This window comes from Festucalex cinctus, chromosome 20 (assembly GCF_051991245.1).
Source record: "Festucalex cinctus isolate MCC-2025b chromosome 20, RoL_Fcin_1.0, whole genome shotgun sequence".
Lineage (NCBI taxonomy): Eukaryota > Metazoa > Chordata > Actinopteri > Syngnathiformes > Syngnathidae > Festucalex > Festucalex cinctus.
This window is the reverse complement of record NC_135430.1, coordinates 19,203,042-19,221,268: the sequence shown is the minus strand read 5'-3', so window position 1 is coordinate 19,221,268 and position 18,227 is coordinate 19,203,042. Positions and strand designations below refer to the sequence as shown.

General features: G+C 38.9%; 2 protein-coding genes across 2 annotated transcripts; one reads left to right on the top strand and one right to left on the bottom strand.

Annotated features, from left to right (window-relative positions):
* The first annotated feature begins 3,580 nt into the window (after positions 1-3,580).
* On the top strand, positions 3,581-10,932 carry vopp1b (VOPP1 WW domain binding protein b). The gene is made up of 5 exons (XM_077509350.1): positions 3,581-3,918; positions 9,406-9,464; positions 9,642-9,719; positions 9,810-9,943; positions 10,152-10,932. The coding sequence occupies exons 1-5, from the start codon at positions 3,868-3,870 to the stop codon at positions 10,355-10,357; spliced, it is 528 nt and encodes a 175-aa protein (XP_077365476.1). The 5' UTR covers positions 3,581-3,867; the 3' UTR covers positions 10,358-10,932.
* Position 10,933: 1 nt separating this feature from the next.
* On the bottom strand, positions 10,934-17,440 carry lancl2 (LanC lantibiotic synthetase component C-like 2 (bacterial)). Its single transcript, XM_077509349.1, has 10 exons — positions 17,220-17,440; positions 16,124-16,328; positions 15,435-15,552; positions 15,162-15,369; positions 14,927-15,074; positions 13,694-13,840; positions 13,444-13,626; positions 12,767-12,943; positions 12,099-12,171; positions 10,934-12,013 (listed from the first exon to the last, which is right to left on the bottom strand). Exons 2-10 carry the CDS (start codon positions 16,286-16,288, stop codon positions 11,937-11,939), a joined length of 1,296 nt encoding a protein of 431 aa, XP_077365475.1. The 5' UTR covers positions 16,289-16,328; positions 17,220-17,440; the 3' UTR covers positions 10,934-11,936.
* Between the last annotated feature and the right edge of the window lie 787 nt (positions 17,441-18,227).

Here is an 18,227-nt window from a genome sequence, read left to right as displayed (position 1 = left end):
AATCATTGACCCATCTCAGGGCCCAATAATAATAATAATAATAATAATAATAATACAGTAATAATAATAATAATAATAATAATAACAATAATTAGGGATGGGCTAGTACCGATATCAGGTCTTATTCAAGGTATCAGCACTGGCGATGGTGGCCGATACCTCTTGTGGTCTTTTACAACCAGAAATTAGAAAAGAAAAAGAAAAAAAACACTAAAATTTGAAAAGAATAATAGAAAATTGCCATTAATTTCATGCATTTTCAAAGAAAACTGCTATATTGGGATATATTGTAGGTCTTTCTTTAAAATGATTTGACATTGTTTTTTGTTGGGGGTTTTTTTTTGGGGGGGGGGGGGTATGTATCATAAAGTACTAATATTAGTGACTACTCAAAAGTTGAGTACTCGTACTTGTGTCAGTCTGAAAGAAATTGACATAGAACACAATAATAATAATAATAATAATAATATTTATTGCTTTGACAAAACAAAAAATTCTGTCTTTCAATCTATCCATCTATCAATCACCCAATTTAGTGTTACTTTTTGCTCAACCCAAAAGTCGTGAGCCACACGGTTCTTTACTGCCCCCGTGTGGTCACTTTCCTCCCCTTTCTCCAGGACATCTATAATACCAGTGTAGATAGGATTATAAATAAATTATACAGCACTAAAAGGTTTAATGATGTAATTATTGCATATAGGTCACTTTTAAACACTTATAATAATAAAAAATAAAATAATAAACCAATAATAATAACATTTATTGTTTTGTAAAAGGTTAATAGTCCCACTGTACTTTTTTTAACATCTGTATTGGAGAAGCTGACATTTTCCTGACAAAATGAAACAATTTCAATCATCCATCCATCCATCCATCCATCCATCCATCCATCCATCCATCCATTCACACCCAATTAATGAGGTATAGGGTCAGAGAGTAGCTTTGAATCCGAAAGATATTTACGGGAAATGTTCATGTGAGTTATGTTTTAAAATTCTATTTTTTGTTTTTGGGAAGACTGAGTTAAATTGGTTGTGAAATAGGATAATATTATTTTTGACCCACACTCCAGTTCAGAAGGTGGCGGTAATGCACGAAAAGTTACTTGCCAACCGGAAGCGACCGCCACAGAAAGTAGAAGAAGAAATCGATTCCGGCAGCCACATTGCAGCGTGAGCGTCGACACAGCAATGAGCCTCCAGGTGGGACAAGTGCACTTGACTTCAACAAATTTTGCTGAATTTGGAGCCAACGGACAAAGACCTCGACTCAGGACGTCCATTATCACTTAACTGGACAAAAACGTCATTTGTTGAATTATTGTGTTGTTTAAATTCGATCTTGTTGCATGCTGAACTGGAAATAAATAAATAACAGCTCATCGTAAATGCAAAGTCAACATCTATATTAGGGCTCATATTTATTTGTTCGTCACCTTTTCCAGGTTATCCGTTGAAGTTAGGCGAAAACTTCCAAAATGTGGTCCAAACATCTAACTTTTTAATGTGGATTTATTTGTATTTTTACCCCGGAGAATAAGTACGTCTATATTGATATATAGGTGCTTAACTTGACTAAAAGTCTTGTTCCCGTTTTTCATTTTCAAATTTTAATACTTGACTCATTGAGCCATTTTCAGCAGCAAAAAGCTATTTTGTCTAATGTGATGATTTCATTATGTTTCAAGGGAAGAAAAAAAATCCTGTTTCCTCCTCTTCGTTCAGATGTACATAACTTGATACAAAGCTGCACCGCCACCTTGTGGCGAAAAGTAAAATTACGCTTAATAATAATAATAATAACTAATAATAATAATAATAATAAACAAAATCCAGTTACATCAGGACCAAAATAGAGGAGTGGATTTACTGTGCATTAAATGTGTCTATATTAATGTATGTAATTTTTTCTTTAGTACAGTTACTAGACAATTATGAATGGAATCCTTGTGAACACCTGTCCTTTCAAAACGAAATCTTTTGTCGCGGGGGAACAAACAAGGCAAGTAGAAAACGATAAAACTGCCGCCTATGTGCTCAGAACGTCAAAACGTCAAGATAATAATTGTTAAATATCCGCTTTAAATATTCTGGTTGAAAATTTGACAGCAAGTTTGGAGGTTTAAATATCAAATTAAATGATGTGACTACAAGTGGGATTATTTGTAAATTAATCACTACATTTTCACTGTTTCCGTTTGCCAACCGAGCAAAAATGAATGCGTGAAGACGTCAGGGAGTCGGTGTGCTAGTTTCCCACTAAGGGTGAGTTCACACTGAGCGTGGTATACAGCAGACCAAAATAGCAAATGATGATGACATGGTGTGTTTTGCATGACGCATCCGGTCTTGGTTAATTAGCCTTCACGCAGGCATTTTTGTCACTGGAGCAAAAATTGCCTAGTATGGAATAATTTTTGCAACGTGATGCTGAGCATACAGTAGCTGATGCGATGCCTTTAAAACGACTGGATATGTTGCCTTATGTTCTTAGGACTACTTTATAATAAACATAACAAGCTTTACATTGCACACTGTGTTCATATAAAATGTTAAATACTTCTTTATAGGCCAATATTTTCCATGGCACCATCTGCTATTCCCATGCAAAATTCAAAACAGCACGGAGGAAGAACACCGCCTCCATCTGTGTCGTGATCGGAACGTTCTACTTAAGCATCATAAAAACAGTATCGGGATTGCGACTGTTTTTGCACTGGATGGCCCGCCACCGAGTTGTGTTCATCATCCATTTTGCAAAGCCTGATTTGTAGCTGGCGAAAAAAAAAGTCATGTGATGACCTACACACAGGTGACTGCTCGGACCTTATGTCAGGCTGGTAAAGCCATGTTGGTGCGGTAGTATCGGAGCATTTTTATTTTTTATTTTTTTATTAATCTAACAAAAGATGTATATGATGGGCACTGATACCAATGTGTCTCTCTAATCGTTCTCGGAATCCATATTTTATGGTGTTTTTATTTTTTTTTTTAATCTTTTAGTATCTGTTTTTAATAATTTTTCAGTTTTATTATATTTTTTATGTTTATTTTATTATTATTTTAATATTTTAGTTTCTGTTTTTAATAAAAGTTCTCCGTTTTATTAGATTTGTTTTAATGTTTTTTTAAAATTATTTGTTTCTTGTAATATTTTTTTTCCTGTCATTAAAAAATATATCCTCAAAAGGAGAACAAAAATGTATTTAAAAAAAAAAAAATCATAAAAAAATGTTCAGAAAAAAAAAAAGACTATTATTAGTGTTATATACTATTTTCTTTTTCCCCAGCTTTTTTTTCTGTCATTAAAAAAAAGCTCAAAAGCAGGAGGGGAAAAGGCTATTTAAAAAACGGGGGGTTGAATAGCCTGCTAAAAAAAAATAAAAAATACTGTAAAATTATCCTTAAAAAAAAAAAAAAATCCCCCCCCCCCTCCTCCCCTCAAATAAATAAATACAAATTGGAATATATTACTGCCATTTTCATTTCAAAGAGGAGTTTTAGTGAAGGAATTCATGCTAGTATTAACGCGAATGTACAACGAAACGTGTGAATTTGGTGGGCGACGACAAGGGTGCGAAAAGGGGCGTGCTGGAAGCAAACATCACAGACAAGCGACCGTTGCCTCAGTCGTGCCTCGCCATTACTCGTCCCGGTCGTCCGTCTCAACCGAGCCTGTCTCGCCTTCTTTCCTCCGCACCGGGCGCCAGCCGCACTCCCGCTGGTGCTGGCGGAGCGGCCGGATGTGATCTCCGCGGATCCCCCCCCGGTCGGTTGCAGGAATGAAAGCGACGCGGCCATAAAGGAGCGTCGAGCCTCCACGTCGGCCTTTTTCGTGGAGCGGCTTGCTTTGACCCGCGGAGAGATGAGGAATCCTCGGACCGATTTAGCTCTGACATTCTGCCTATTTCTAGAGGTGAGTCAAGATCGGAGTGCTTTTTTTTTTTTTTTTTTTTTTTTTTTATCGGAGGGTGATTGTCGGCTTGAACCGGATCGTTTGTTCTCCATTTGCCGTTTCAAAATATATATTAATAAAATAAAATACGTTTATTCCACCAGGCTCCAGTGTAAACCGAATGCATGTCGGAATAACAATAATTTAACTTTCGCTTCCGTGGAATAAAAATGACACAATCCATAGAGGTCAGATTAGGACATCAGCGGGATGGATGACATGTTTTTATCGAATCGGCTTGCAAAAAAAATAGCTAAGGGCATTTGACTTCATACAACTTTTAAGGAAGGCAGTCTGCTTCTTTTCCATTGTCTTGTCAGCTGAGGTCGAGATCAGAAAAAAAAAATGGTCCTGAAAGGTGAAAGGTTACATACATGCAAAAATAAATATATCTATTGTCTGATTTTTCATTTTATATTGTGTTTATAGGCTGAAACCCCCTTACCCCCACATTGGGTTGTTGGGCCTTTGTATGGCGAAATGTTATGCAATATTTCATTATTATTATTTTTTTTAGATGTTAGCAATGTACCTCCTCACCTTAAATACAGTGAACAGGTATAAGGTTTGGCATCTATTAACAGATTTTTCGTGGAAATTATACTCACTTGCTGAAAAACTCACTTATTTTTTATTTGTTTAACTTTTATTTGTCCAAGTAAGACAATTTAGAGCAGATTCTAATTTACAATTTTGTGTCTAATATGCAAATATTGCTTTAGCGCCATCTGCTAGCATCTCGTTTCCAAGTGATTATGTTAAATTGAAGGGGAGGAGCCTGGACTGGTTGTCTGCCAACCAAGTTTTTTTGCTCAGGTCAAAGTAATGAGTGTTGCTGTGGTGCCACCTGGTGGCATCTTGGTGCCAGTGATTTGTTGAAATGAGTTGAGGAGCTCTATTTAGGGAAAAAAAAAAGTGTCCATTATGCTAACAATGCATGTTTGGTAGTAATATGGAGGTTTGAAGTTCCTCACACACACAATGAGCCATAATGTTTGTTCTGAAGCTAACGCCGCGGTCACGATCCCCATTTTCTCCTCACAGCCCATCGCTGACACTCATATACATTTATTATTAACGCGAATCATTATTATTTTATCATCACTCAGCTGACTGAGCTCATCCATTTTAAATGTACACAGGCAGTGTGGTCGGAATCAAGCCCTTCAACACTGCCATGTTCACTTTGATCGGTGTTAAAACCGGAGGCGTCTTGACTTGAGGCAGTCGCCAATTCTGGGACGAAGGCTAAAAGTTGTGAAACAATTGATTTGACTTTGACTTAGTGTATTTATCAGACTGAACTCAAAAATATCTGGTAGTATAGTTTTCAAGGAATGCATTGGACTGCTTTAAATGAATATTTGCGGACATGTAAATAAAGCACCGCTAAGTTGTAGTTGTTTATTTTTCATACAATCTTAGTACTGTATAACGTCAGCGGTGCAGTGACTAAAAAATTCACACATCATAAACACAAACCCTCTTGTACGCTGCATACACCGTTTATTGAAATCGACTAGCTAGCTAGCGAGCGCACCATCCCAGTGCTAGTTAGCTAGCTAACACGTCAGCCCTGCGCTAGCTAGCTAACTAACAAACATGTCATCCCCATGCCAATTTCCATTTTTAGCCACTGGCTTTTCACATTAAATGTTAGTTAGCGTTAAGCTATAGTGAACTTTCATTAGACTGTATGTTTGTCTGTACATGTTGACGTTTCAACTCTTTTTGTTTTTTTAGCCTATGTCAGTAAACTTTGTTACTGGGAGTGATGGACAGCTCGGAAACGTGCTTTGTTTTATTTGGAGAATCGTGAGCGAGTAAGACGTGATACTTTCAAAAGTGTTTTAATAATATTAACAGGTCTGAGTGTGTTTTAATAACAACCTCACGAGGGCGGCTCAAACTTTGTGGACAAGCCACGTAATCCTGTCTGTAATTGCTGCGCTTAAGTCAAGGGTTCGTTTGACTTCAAAGATAATCCCACACTTTTTTTCCCCCAAAGTGCTGAGTTATGAAAGCTGACGCTGTCAACATGTTTGTTGTCAAAAACCTGACTCGTTTTCGTGTTTTTAATGGAAATGTAATTCAGAGTGGCACTTTTTGGCAGACTGCTACGCGCTTATTCCTGCGATATGGAAATGTAAGGCGAGTGATGTTGCCAAAATTAGTTTCAAATATGCGCATCTATTTTTGTACAGCATAACAAGTGATATTTAAAAATGTATGGACAGGAGTTTTAATTATTATTATTTTGCTAATGAATTAGAATTGTGTTGCAAATTACATTAGTGACTTTGAAGACCTGAGACAAGGAACCCATAATTGTTTTAGACCTAAAAAACAAAACAAAACAAAAAACAGTCGCTCTCCTGTCTTCCTGTCTGTGCCTATTTTTAGAACTTGATGACATTATTATGAGACCATATGGCCAATGTTGTTTGTCGTCTATTTACACCGATCGGCTGCAACATAATCACCAAATTGCGCAACATGAGAGCTGTTACAAATACTCTGGTTTTACAAAAGCATATTCCGTTTTGTTTTACACTCGTAGAGATGAATTTAACAACGGACCACGGGCTGAACTTCATCCGGCCATCGCCAGGCGATGTCAAACCTACTTAGATTTGACACCTCTGGCGTCGTGTGGCCGCTCAAAGGTGCGCCGTGACTCATCGCTGCTGTGTACTAGATCACCGGGCTCGCCCCAGATTTTTGTTGCAACTCTGTTTCTGATTCTGATGTTGTTTCAGCGCACTCTGACAAACGTTTGCTCACTAATGGCTCAGGCATCTGTGCGGTCAGCTGGGATCAATAAGACAGCACGGATGCCGGGTGGACGTGGGGTGGATGTTCGAAGCACGCCGGATGAAGGGAATCAATCGTGAAAGATGTGCGAAAATTGAAGTTTAAGAAAACGACTTTGCGCATTGTGTATATATCTCATTCACTCACCAGCCATTTTCACATTTCGCAATCCCGTTCGCTCCCGACTGTTTTACTGGATTTTGACCGATTTTGCAAGGCCCACAGAATATTGTGATCTATTGCTATAAAAGCATGGAAGCTATCAAAAGAAAGATTAAAGTCTCTTCTTTCATCAGGGAAAAAAAAGTATGTTTCTATCTGTTTCCGTTTTGCAGCAATTAGCATTAGAAGACAGCTAAGTTTCATCAGTTTTTGAAAACCTATTTCAAATTGTAAGTAATTGAGCTTTTTTTCTACATGGCCCTGGTTGATCTCCTTTGCTCTGCTGCCACCTACTGGCCGTTTGTGTAATAACTACCACTTCTGCAAGCGTTCTTTGCAGTTGAGAGGCTGCATCAAAGCCTTCTGTATGCTCTAGCATAAAAAAACAAACAAAACAAAAAACGTATAAATACGTCTTTGGGACACTTAAAAAACAAAACGTATTTACACGTTATTGGGAGCAAATGAGTTAAAAGACAAATATTCCATAATTGAAATTTCCTCCTTGGAGAGAGCGAGGCCTCGATCGCCTTTCGCAAGCAGCAACTACAAAAGGCGAAGCGGCCGGATCGCCACACAACACTCGTGCGCTTCTAAGGGCTTAATGTTCAGCGTAGAACCATTTGAACTATTCAACCCCCCCCCCCCATCCGATGTCCTCTGGCGAAAACCTCCGAGCAGCTTTTAAAGCAGCAGAGCGCATTTGCTGGTTGTGTAAGAGTCATTTTTGTCCCACGGGAGCACAGAGAGGGGCATTTCGCTCCTCTGTCAGTTCGTTCGCGCCGCCTAATTGGAGGGAGACAATGAACAGGGCTGGATGATGGCCAGTGCCGGTAAACAATTAGGTTCAAACGTGGAAAATGGATTGCGGCAAAAGTTTGGAATGTGAAATAAAAACTTTGCAAAAAAAAATGTCAGTTTTTCTGGGTTATTTTTGCAGATTATTTGTTTTATAATATATAAAACAAATATAATCATGATGACAATAATAATAATAATACAAACATTCACCCGTCCTTCAAAAAAATCTGCAGATTTTTGCCGATGTATCTCTCTGTTGTAAAGTTAAACAAATACAATATGAGAAAGTCAACAGTTCTGCCCGTAATTCTTACCGTTGTTGTTGTATACATTAAAGAACAAAAAAAACAAACCGGTTATTTCCTGTTGTGGCTTCCTGGAGACCTTCAAAACAATCTGACATGGCTGAAAACAAAACGCTGCAGAATGTAAATGACTCTTGAGTCCTCAAGGTCGCACCATTTTTTATTTTTTATTTTTTTTTTCGTGTTATCTCATACCGGGTGGGATGAGGCTGCTACTTTTACAGAATGATAACGTGTTATTTTCCACAGGAAGCAACAACTTTCACTGTGCTACTTATAATCCCGAGAGCGCTTGAAGATTTTGTTTTCCTTTCAGGGCTGAAAATAATTCACTCTTAATATTCAGTGTTATGTCAAAACAAACCATATCCAAAACGTGCATATTTTCATTCAGTGCAGGAAATTATATTTGTTGCTAAGTACCACCTCGGTTTGATTTTGACCTCACAAGGGCCAGTCAGGGGCCGCGGATGGCGGGCCAAATGCGGCCCCCTTGGGTCGCCACTCTGCCCACGTCCGCTCCGGGTCCTCCCAGCTTCTTCTTGCAAATAATCTGATCAAGCCGGCCGTCTCATGCGCGCGCGGGGAGATCATTTCAAAGGCGGTTAATTAAGCAGACAGCCGGCAGCGGCGCTCGGCATTCTTATGACGGCAAAAGGGAGCGTTCAGCGGGGGTGCTCTGTTTGGAGGGACTCTCGGGTTAATCACAAATTAGACGGCGGCATTGTGTACAGATGGGTGTTGTGATATAAAACTATAATTATAGCAAAAATATCCTTCGTTCTAGTCTTTGGTAATTAATTTAATGCATGAGCCTTTTGAGATGATTTTTAGTAGATTTATTTTGATATAAACCGGAATAATGATGTCGTGTCCATGGTGTTTTTTAATACACATTAAATAAAAAAAAAATAAAGAAAAAAAAAATAAAGAAACTATAAAAAATTAAAAAAAACTAAAACTAATACTGAAACTAATTAAACTAAAACCAAGCGTTTATTAAAGAACTAAAACTAATAAAAACTATCAGAACCACCCTGAAAACTAGTTAAAACTAACTAAATTTTAAAAAACAAAACAAAACAAAAAAAAACAAAAAATTCCAAAACTATAATAACCCTACTGCCATATTACAAATAAATTGGTTTATATACTGTAGCATTTTTTCTAAATATGCAAAAGCACAAATAAATTATTTGTACAATTTTTAGGACAAAACCCAATTTCTCTTCATAACATTATGTGGCCCTTGCGTCCTTCGGATTTTCTGTATGTGGCCCTCAAATGAAAAAGTTTGGACACCCCTGGTCTAAAGTATTGTTACAATGTGTCATACAGTCTTCTTCTTTTTTTTTTTTTTTAACAGGCTGTAGAAGCCAAAAAGTACTGCTGGTATTTTGAAGGTGGATACCCAATATACTTCATGTAAGTACAACTTCTTGTGACTCATTTAACTTGTAATGGATGAATGCTAACTAGGACGCTAATAATATATGCAACATATATTATTAGCTTCCTAGTATTATTAGCCAGAGTGGCTAACCATGTGTGATTTGTGCTTTACCCGTGCTAATTGTCGTCGGTGTTACCGTCAAAATCCAGATGTCGCTCGTACGAGGACTGCTGCGGGACTCGCTGCTGCGTGAGAGCGCTGTCCATCCAGAGACTCTGGTACTTCTGGTGAGTATTCGGCCATCATAAAGTTAGCACAAAACGACAGATGTTGAACTCCCATTCTCCATCTTGCCATCCTCGTCGTTTCGTACCCAGGGTGCTCCTGATGATGGGCGTGCTGTTCTGCTGCGGCGCCGGCTTCTTCATCCGTCGCAGGATGTACCCCTCGTCCCTGAGAGATGAGCCTGCCTTCAACGTGTCCTTCACCAGACACCCTGTCACCACGCCGGGTAAATGGAAAAAAAAAAAGGGGTACAAATCTGGGTTAACTTAAAAAAATATATATATAGCTAAATAAACCACCAGTTTCTACCTAACAAAAGTCCACTAGCTTAATGCTAACATACAAAGCAAAACCTCTGTAGACAGGCTAACAGAAGTTAGCATAGCTAACAATAAACAAATAAATTCCTTACAAGTTGTCTATGTTTTGTGTAGTTTCCCAGCAGCCAGGAAGTATGCAGGGCTTCGGCGTGAACGGGATGACGGGCGGTGACCCGACGCTCGCCATGACGCACCCCGCGTACCCGCCGCAGCCCGGCTCCGCCCACATGATGCTGGCCCCTTACCCCCCGCCGCCATCTTACTGCAACCACCCGCCACCGTCCTATGAACAAATTTTCCACAACGGGGACAAGAAGTAACATCGGAAAGCACAATAAGAAGAAGACGGAAGGACGCCATTTATTTGAACCTTAACTGTTGCTGTGAGGACTCTGGCACCCTGTTTTTTTGTCCTGGAGACTTAAAAAAACAACAACAAAAACAACAGAAAAACAGGCACAGCAGTCCGAATTTAGATGCACACTCACACGTTCATTTGCATTAACCACTTATTTTCTCTTCATTCACAGTTGGATTAGGTGGATTCACCGTCACCAGCTTCCTTTTGCCACCCAACTGCACAATGTAAAATGTCATTGAAATATGCCGCATAATAAAAAGGCAGATATGATTTGTGTCAGGGCATATTTTTTTGTTGTTGTTTTGAAGTATTTTCAGTTGATCTGTCATAAAGATGAGAAAAAAAAGAACGTTTAATCCCAAAATGGCCGCCCTCCAATTTTGTAGTCCACTCAAGAGACTTTGTACGGGATCACTACCGTTAGGTGTGCCACAGGGCTCTAGTTTAAGTCCCTCTTTGTTGTTATTAAAAACTGTCAAACCATACATTCACATTGTGCCATTTACAAACCGCAATAAACACAATTGAGCCACAGTGGATTTTTTTTTTCTTCCATTTTTATTTTTTGTAAAATATACTGCAAAACAAGTAGTACATGTGTTTTGTTTTTGTTTTTTTCCACAATTTATACAATATCATCGGATCATTACACACATTGGTCGGACAAACAAACAGGACATATTTCAGATAAAGACACGGTGAGTGACATTCAGGACAACATCCCATTAAGAGAATTAGGCATTCATATGCTGTCGGCCTCATGAATAACTATTGTGTTAGCAGCAGAATGTAGTGTATGATAAATAACCTCCCCACATCAGATCCAATTCAGTCTAACTACTAGGAAGTGTTTTTTTTTTTTGACTGAAATTCAATGAGTGTAGCATTTTAATAGAATCATAATTTAAGTATTTTTTTTCTTCCCTATACAGTATTTAAGTTCTAAATGTTCTTGTTTTTTGATGAACACTACACTACTGTTTTGATGCTGGTCATTCTGGTCTTACGTGGAGAGTATTTTTATTAAAATTTTTTTTAGAGGTGCTTCAAATGGAACAGAACATCTTTGGATGAATCATCAATATTGTAGTTATGTGTTTTTGCCCCCATTTCAGAGGCTAGTTGTTTAATTTCTGCGTTATCGTCAAACATGCATTAATGTTTGGTTTCTTACTAAACACACAAAAACTGTAAGTTTGAGACAAAAGACAGATTTTTTTTGTTTTTTTTGTTTTGTTTGTTTTTTAGAAAACGGGAACAGGAAGGGAAAAAAGAAAAATCACATCACGGACAGGACATGAAAAACCACTTGGGCATGCATGTGAATACAAATACGATATGTTCACTACACATACAGTCCATGTAATGTGTTTCTTGGCCATGTTTTTAAAGGATACGTGACAATGGCTTTCCATCGGTGCCCAAACGGGCCCTCAAAATTCACCTTGAAGTGTAAGTTTGGTCTAAAAAATTTGCTTCTAATACTTTGGTGGTTTGAAATGACTTGAAAGAAAAGAGATTTTTTTTTTTTTAACAGGTTACTGTTCAAAGGCGGGGAAACAGGAAGCTTCGGGTGCGGCCATTTCCGACAGGTAGTGGATGGTGCCCGCCATACCTGACAGGTGAAACGGGTGACATTAAATCAGTCACTAAAATCGTGTGAAAACGTTGCTGGAAATGACAGGAGGGTTTCATTATACCTTCGAAAAGCGAGTAGGGTCTGTCAGGGATGCGGCATCCGTGAGTCCCATAATCCAAACACCATTCGGCAAACTGAACAAATGCAATATAATTCATTATTTTTACATTTTAATTTTTTTTATCAATTTAATCAATTTTAATTTAATTTAATTTTTTTTTAACCTCAACCAAAACAGTGACAAAGACATTTCTCTGTCACAAATGATGATTCGCAGTGTCATCGGTCGCAGTATAGCGCCACCTACTGCCAAGGAGGACTTTCTTTTATTTATTTTTTCCCCACTATTAGCTGTTCATTACTAGGGATGAAACGATAAGGGCAATATCGTGATATTTCTAGCACCCTCTAGAGGCTAGTTTATGAGTGCAATTTAATTTTAATTAGGGATGTTTTGGCCTTCTATGTTTAATATCTATGCTAATTGTCAGATGAAGGGGAACCTAATTTGCTTGTGAAGCGATCAATGTTGATTTGCATTAGCAAGTAGCAATATTGTGCTTTTTTAGTATGTTTTTTTTTTTTTTTTTTAACAATATTGTGATCTTTTTGAAATAACGCCAACCCCGCCCTCACAATATAGTGATAATTATCATATCGTGACCTTCATATCGTGATAATATCGTACGTTATGTTTGTTTGGATATCGTTACATCCCTATTCATTTACCTTGCAGGCACGGTACAGGTACTTCTTCTCCTGGGTGAGCTTGTACAAGGCCAGGAAGGCGTAGCCGTTGCCGGCGGTCCCGTGGCAGATGCCGTAGCCTTTCCGGAGAAGACCCCTCTGCCAGATCACCTCGCCGCATTCCACCGCTTCCTTCAGGTACTTGTCCTCTTTGAAAACCTAACAGACACAAGCGCCAGTATACGTCTCATTTATTGTGTCATCCAAAAACGACAGCGAGGCAGAACTGCTTTTTTTTTTTTTCCCAAAAAAATAGACAGTTCATAAAAAATTTACAAGCTTGTTTAATTTCACACGTCACGGGTGGCCCAACTATGTGTATACATGCAAACAAAAAAAAGGTCCCCCTTTAAGGACTTGTAACGTTGCGCCAGAAATGAGCTTCAAGATTCGTGACTGCAGTCTGAGCGCTAACGGCACTTTTGGTGCCAAGCGGCTCGCTGACAAAGAAGGGAGGGAATTCAAACAACAATTTATAGCTTCAAGTGTGCGCCAAGTCGGGCGATTAAAATGAAATATAGTGAGCGCGGGACGAGCCTTACCTACAAGCTCACCCTCGACTGTGGTTTATAAACAGATGAATATATTTGCACAACATTTCGAGTAACTTCAACTTGGAAATGTCGGAACGGCTGTCGCCTCCATGACGTCTTTCTTACCTTATAAGTCATAATGAGCATGTGGATGACGCCAGGCGCCCCGTGGCACCAGTGAACCAGTCGGTCGCTCTCGTTGCTCAGCGACGACGGGAAGTTGCCGGATCGAAATCTCTTGTGGCGGATGTAGTCGATGCTGGGCCGAACCAACTCGGACAGCATGTCGGGGGGGACCCTCGCCCCCGGCTGAACGGATAAGACGCGTTTTACTCGACCACGTCGGCTCACATGCGACGTCGCCCAATTTGTTTACCTGCATGAGCATGTAAAAGATTCCAGCCAGGCCATGAGCGGCGCCGATGTACTGCTTCTTGTGCCATTCGTACAGCAGAGGGCAGCGTTCCGTCTTCTTCAGCTCTGCTGACAGATTTTTCCCAGATTCAATAATGGCCGTCACCACCTGGGATGGAGACGGAAAAGTGTCAAGAAAAAGCTTCTAACACATTTCGATGTTTGGAAAAAATGAACTACAATGGGACCGTGACTGAATTTATTTTAATAATTAAAAATGAAGTAGTGATGTATATTTCACCAACACACAATTGTGAATTAATGTTAGGAAAATGAAGCAATATTGCTTCCAATAATAATTAATAATAATAATAATAATCAATAATAATCGTAGTAGTAATATGAGCTCCCCCCATCTTGCTTTTCCTTTTTTCCATCTCAGAAATTTGGGGAGCTAATTAGAGGACCACCAGGCTTCCCATTATGTCTCCCTCTGTTGGTCATGAATTAATGTTGTGAAAAAAATCTAATAATAATTATAATTAAAAAGAAATATTTAAACATAAATAAATACATTAATAATAATAATAATAATAATAATAATAATAATAATAATAATAATAATAATGTTCTGATTCTGTCTCCCTCTGTTGGTCATGAATTATTGTTGGGGAAAAAAAAAATCAAAGAATAATAAAAATAATAATAATAATAATCAGAATAATAATTTATAAAATAAATGATTGAATCAATAATAATTACAATAATAATAATAAGGGTAATTGAGGGCTTCCAATTCTGTCTCCCTGTTAGTCATTTTTCATGTTTCTCGGACGGGTTGCCTGTGAATACAAAATTCCATGTTATTCCATACTCGGCCAAGAAACCTGATTGTGATTCTGAATAAAACAATTTAACTAGGCCATAAAGCGAAACGCTCGCAGACAGCCTATGAAGTGATTATCAAAGATAACTGCAGACTCCCAGAACGCCGAGAACAACAAAAAGGAAACAACACTTGCTAACTGCACCCCGAGGCACAGTTTGATAAAGGCAATGAGCTGTGGTGGCCAGGCCTGATTTATGAGTGCAAAAATGGTTAACTGCACTGCAGTGCTGCAGGAAACTGCTGCTTCAAAGGAAAATGTTTATTTTTACCTCAATCACTACTGGCATCTAAAAAGATAGGTAACTTTTATCTAAAAATAGATTTTTAAAAATGTATTTAAAAGCACAAAATGAGTGCATGGCTCACTTTTGCAACGGTGGCTTCATCCACAGTGGCGCCTCCTATTTCCTTGTTAACATACAAAAGCGAGTACAGGTAACCAGCTCGTCCATACAGAAGCTCATCTGGCATCTCGGAATCTGTACTGAGAACGGATCGCTGCAGCTGGAGGAGCCTAAGGAGGGAAAAGTTGATTCAATTTGAAGAAAGTTTGGAAAACTGAATCAAAACAAAAATACATTTAAAAAATGTCAAGGCTCACCTTGAAAGACAGTCGTTGCTGTCAGCAGTGTTGCCCAGCTTGTGGTGGACCACCGCACCCACTGCCAGCGGGCCGGCGTCGCCACAAAGGAAAGTCACTTTTCGGCCATTCAGGATCCTCATTGATCTCTTCACGTAGTCCAGTGCCCTTTGCAGGTGCGCGACGTCATCGGAGCCACGATACAGCTGCACGTACAGTAAAGCAATCCCTGGATAGAAGATAGGGAATGATGCATTCAAGTTTTCATTATTAAAATTCTCACAGGTGACAGACCTGTCCAGCCAGTGTAAGTGGAGAAGTCGTGAGGGTCGGCAGTCTTCAGGCCCTCCTCCATTTGCTGAAGCAGATCTTTTATCTTACTCTGGACCTTCCGTTGAAAGGATGAGCTCACCTGAGAGAGACAGAATACTGTATATAAGTAAAAGTACATAAGGATGTGTGTGAGTCAAGAAAGAGGGCAACCTGGTTATGCTATCGAATGAGAAACCATGTCTAAACATCTAAATGGCAGTGTATATTGTTCATTTTTATTACAAGCCACTGTGACTTTTCGCAGAATTTGACAATTATTGGAATAACGAATAAAACAACCACCACACTTCATGATGCTTATTTAAGTAATTCTCTAATAATAACGACGTGTTATTTTTAACTGTGACATTTGATAAAAGCTAGTGGATATTTTTGCCGTGGCAAGCCGCGTGGGATTGTGGGATATGTTGTTATAAAGATGAGAACCCAGCAAATATTCACGTCTTCAGAAGCTATTTGAATAGGCGTATTTTGTGTAACCATTTTCGAACCTTATTCCACTACGCAGCATATTTAATTATTCTTAAATCGCATTTAAACGCGTGAAAGCAAGCACCTGTGGCAATATATCCATGTTAGCCATCTTGTTTATGCTAGCATGCGTCATACGTATATTGCGTTAATTTCCGCAAAACCACAGAGCAACTCGCCTTTCCTTCCTCGTCAAACGGTTCATGGTAATCCACTTCTGCTCCAGAATTGGACGCGAGGACTCCTTGGTCCCAGTCAGTGTAAGGGTTGGCAAAAGAACGCTCCTCCATCTCAGCTTCTGTCACCGAAATCAGCTTCAGACGCTTTGACATGTTGTCTCCCATTTCTACGGCGGCTCCGATGGGTCGAAAATCCGCCGGCACGCTGGAACCAAAAATAATAAAAAAACGCGTTTCGTAAAAGATAACTATACAGATAACAACAGTGGAAAAAAAGCGACAGAACAAAAAAGAAAAATCATCATCATTCTTCATGTTATTATAAAATTTTCTTATATTCGTCATACATTGTAGTTTATTTAATAGTTACCTTTTTCTGTTGATAAAGAGCATAGTTAATAAATTCATTGCACTGTGTAACTTAATTGTATTTGATAAACATTTTTAAACTTGACATTATAATGTAGTAGTGTTATTAAACTTTTTATGCAAAGTACCACCATCATTACTAACATTAAAACGTATACTAACGTTGTAGGCCTAAATGTCAACAAATACTGTATAGTTAAAGATTATTCCTAAAAAAAAAAAAAAAAAGTACACACAAAATATAGTTAAAATTAAATATCACATTTTATTCTGGCATCGATTCTTTCGAGTACCATTCCAGGATGACTGAAGGAATTAAACCAAACCGCTTTTCATTTGGTGCTGCCTCTTAATTGCGACTTTAAAATGTTTGAACGAACACAAACACATGTGAAAATGTCACATTGTGTGTTTACATTTTATATGACACCTTTTAATGCACAGGTGTCACCCTCAAGGTCCAGCATGTTCCTTGTTGTCTTCATTTTTAATATAGGATACAGTCACTTTTTAAAATAAATTGAAAAGCTGGAAAAACTATTTTGTTCACTTGATTGAAGCGAAGTATTTTTTGTGTACATACAATATGAAAGTGATTATAGTTCACAGCTTTGAGGTAAACCATAACAATGTGGTTGGACACCAGCATGCAATCTTCACAGGCCTACATTTTACTCTCCAAACATAAAAGCTATAAGCACATTTTAGAGGACAAAAAATGTTGTACCAGGTTGTGATGAGCAGGCTATGGTGTGGATGAGGACGATTCCACTTCACCAGCCTCCCGGTCGCGTCTCCCCCAGCCCAGCACTCTCTCTTCCTCAGGGAAACGAAAGCTGGAAGCCGCAGTCAGGCCGATCGGGCGGGACAAGAAGCCTCCATCAGCTGCAGTCCCTCAGCATCCTCAAACCCTGCTGCGGATGAGACTCGACAGAGAAGAGAAAAAAAAAAAAAAAAAAAAAAAATCTAACCCCCCCACCCCCCCCCCCCCACCCCCTCCTTCCTCCTCCACCCCCAGCGCCACTCAAGTCGTCCCTGTAACAATCAGTACCCGCCAGTACCCAGCAGCCCATGCAATTGCAAGCAGCTGACTCCGACTGTGAATGGTCGGCAGATGGTGTTGGTGTATGATGGTGTGATGTCGGGGATTAGACATCATTGCGAATAAATCCACACATGTCGCCGCCCACCGCTTGCAAGCGCGCTCCTCCCTCGCCTTTTCACCGCCATAAAACATTTTTATTCAATAGGAGTCACGTGCACCGGATGATACAGCGTTGAATCATATTTCCTTAATAACAAACAATATTGCAGTATTTAGTCACACTAATGCTAAAACGTCACTGTAAAAACGTTTTGACAGTGATTAATTAATGTTTTGGACTACAATACTGTAGTTGAAGTGAGGAATGATTTCTTGTGCTACATTGCCCTCTACTGGCGACTAACCGTAATTACAACGACGTAAGAGGGTGTTCCTTAGCGACTTCGCAGTTCGGTTATTGTAGATCGGATTTTTTTTTTTTTTTTTTTTTTAAGGTACGCCATTTTAAGACTTTAAACAAAACAGCTTTTAAAGTCGTTCCAGTGATAATTATCATTTTTCATATTAACGTATCAAAGTTATGACTCTTTAAAAATGCCCCATTTCTGGCCAAAATGTCAGACAGGCAAAAGTGGTCTCGATTTTTTGAGTGACATTGTTTGTTGAATCCTTTATTACTTTCGAATGCTT

Coding starts and splice junctions, on each gene's coding strand:
- lancl2 (XM_077509349.1), bottom strand. CDS start 16,288: ATGGGAGACAACATGTCAAAGCGTCTGAAGCTGATTTCGGTGACAGAA. Junction 15,553..16,123: donor CGTTTGACGAGGAAGGAAAG/GCGAGTTGCTCT, acceptor TGTCTCTCTCAG/GTGAGCTCATCCTTTCAACG. Junction 12,944..13,443: donor TGCTCATTATGACTTATAAG/GTAAGAAAGACG, acceptor TGTGTCTGTTAG/GTTTTCAAAGAGGACAAGTA.
- vopp1b (XM_077509350.1), top strand. CDS start 3,868: ATGAGGAATCCTCGGACCGATTTAGCTCTGACATTCTGCCTATTTCTA. Junction 9,720..9,809: donor CAGAGACTCTGGTACTTCTG/GTGAGTATTCGG, acceptor TTTCGTACCCAG/GGTGCTCCTGATGATGGGCG. Junction 9,944..10,151: donor ACACCCTGTCACCACGCCGG/GTAAATGGAAAA, acceptor TGTTTTGTGTAG/TTTCCCAGCAGCCAGGAAGT.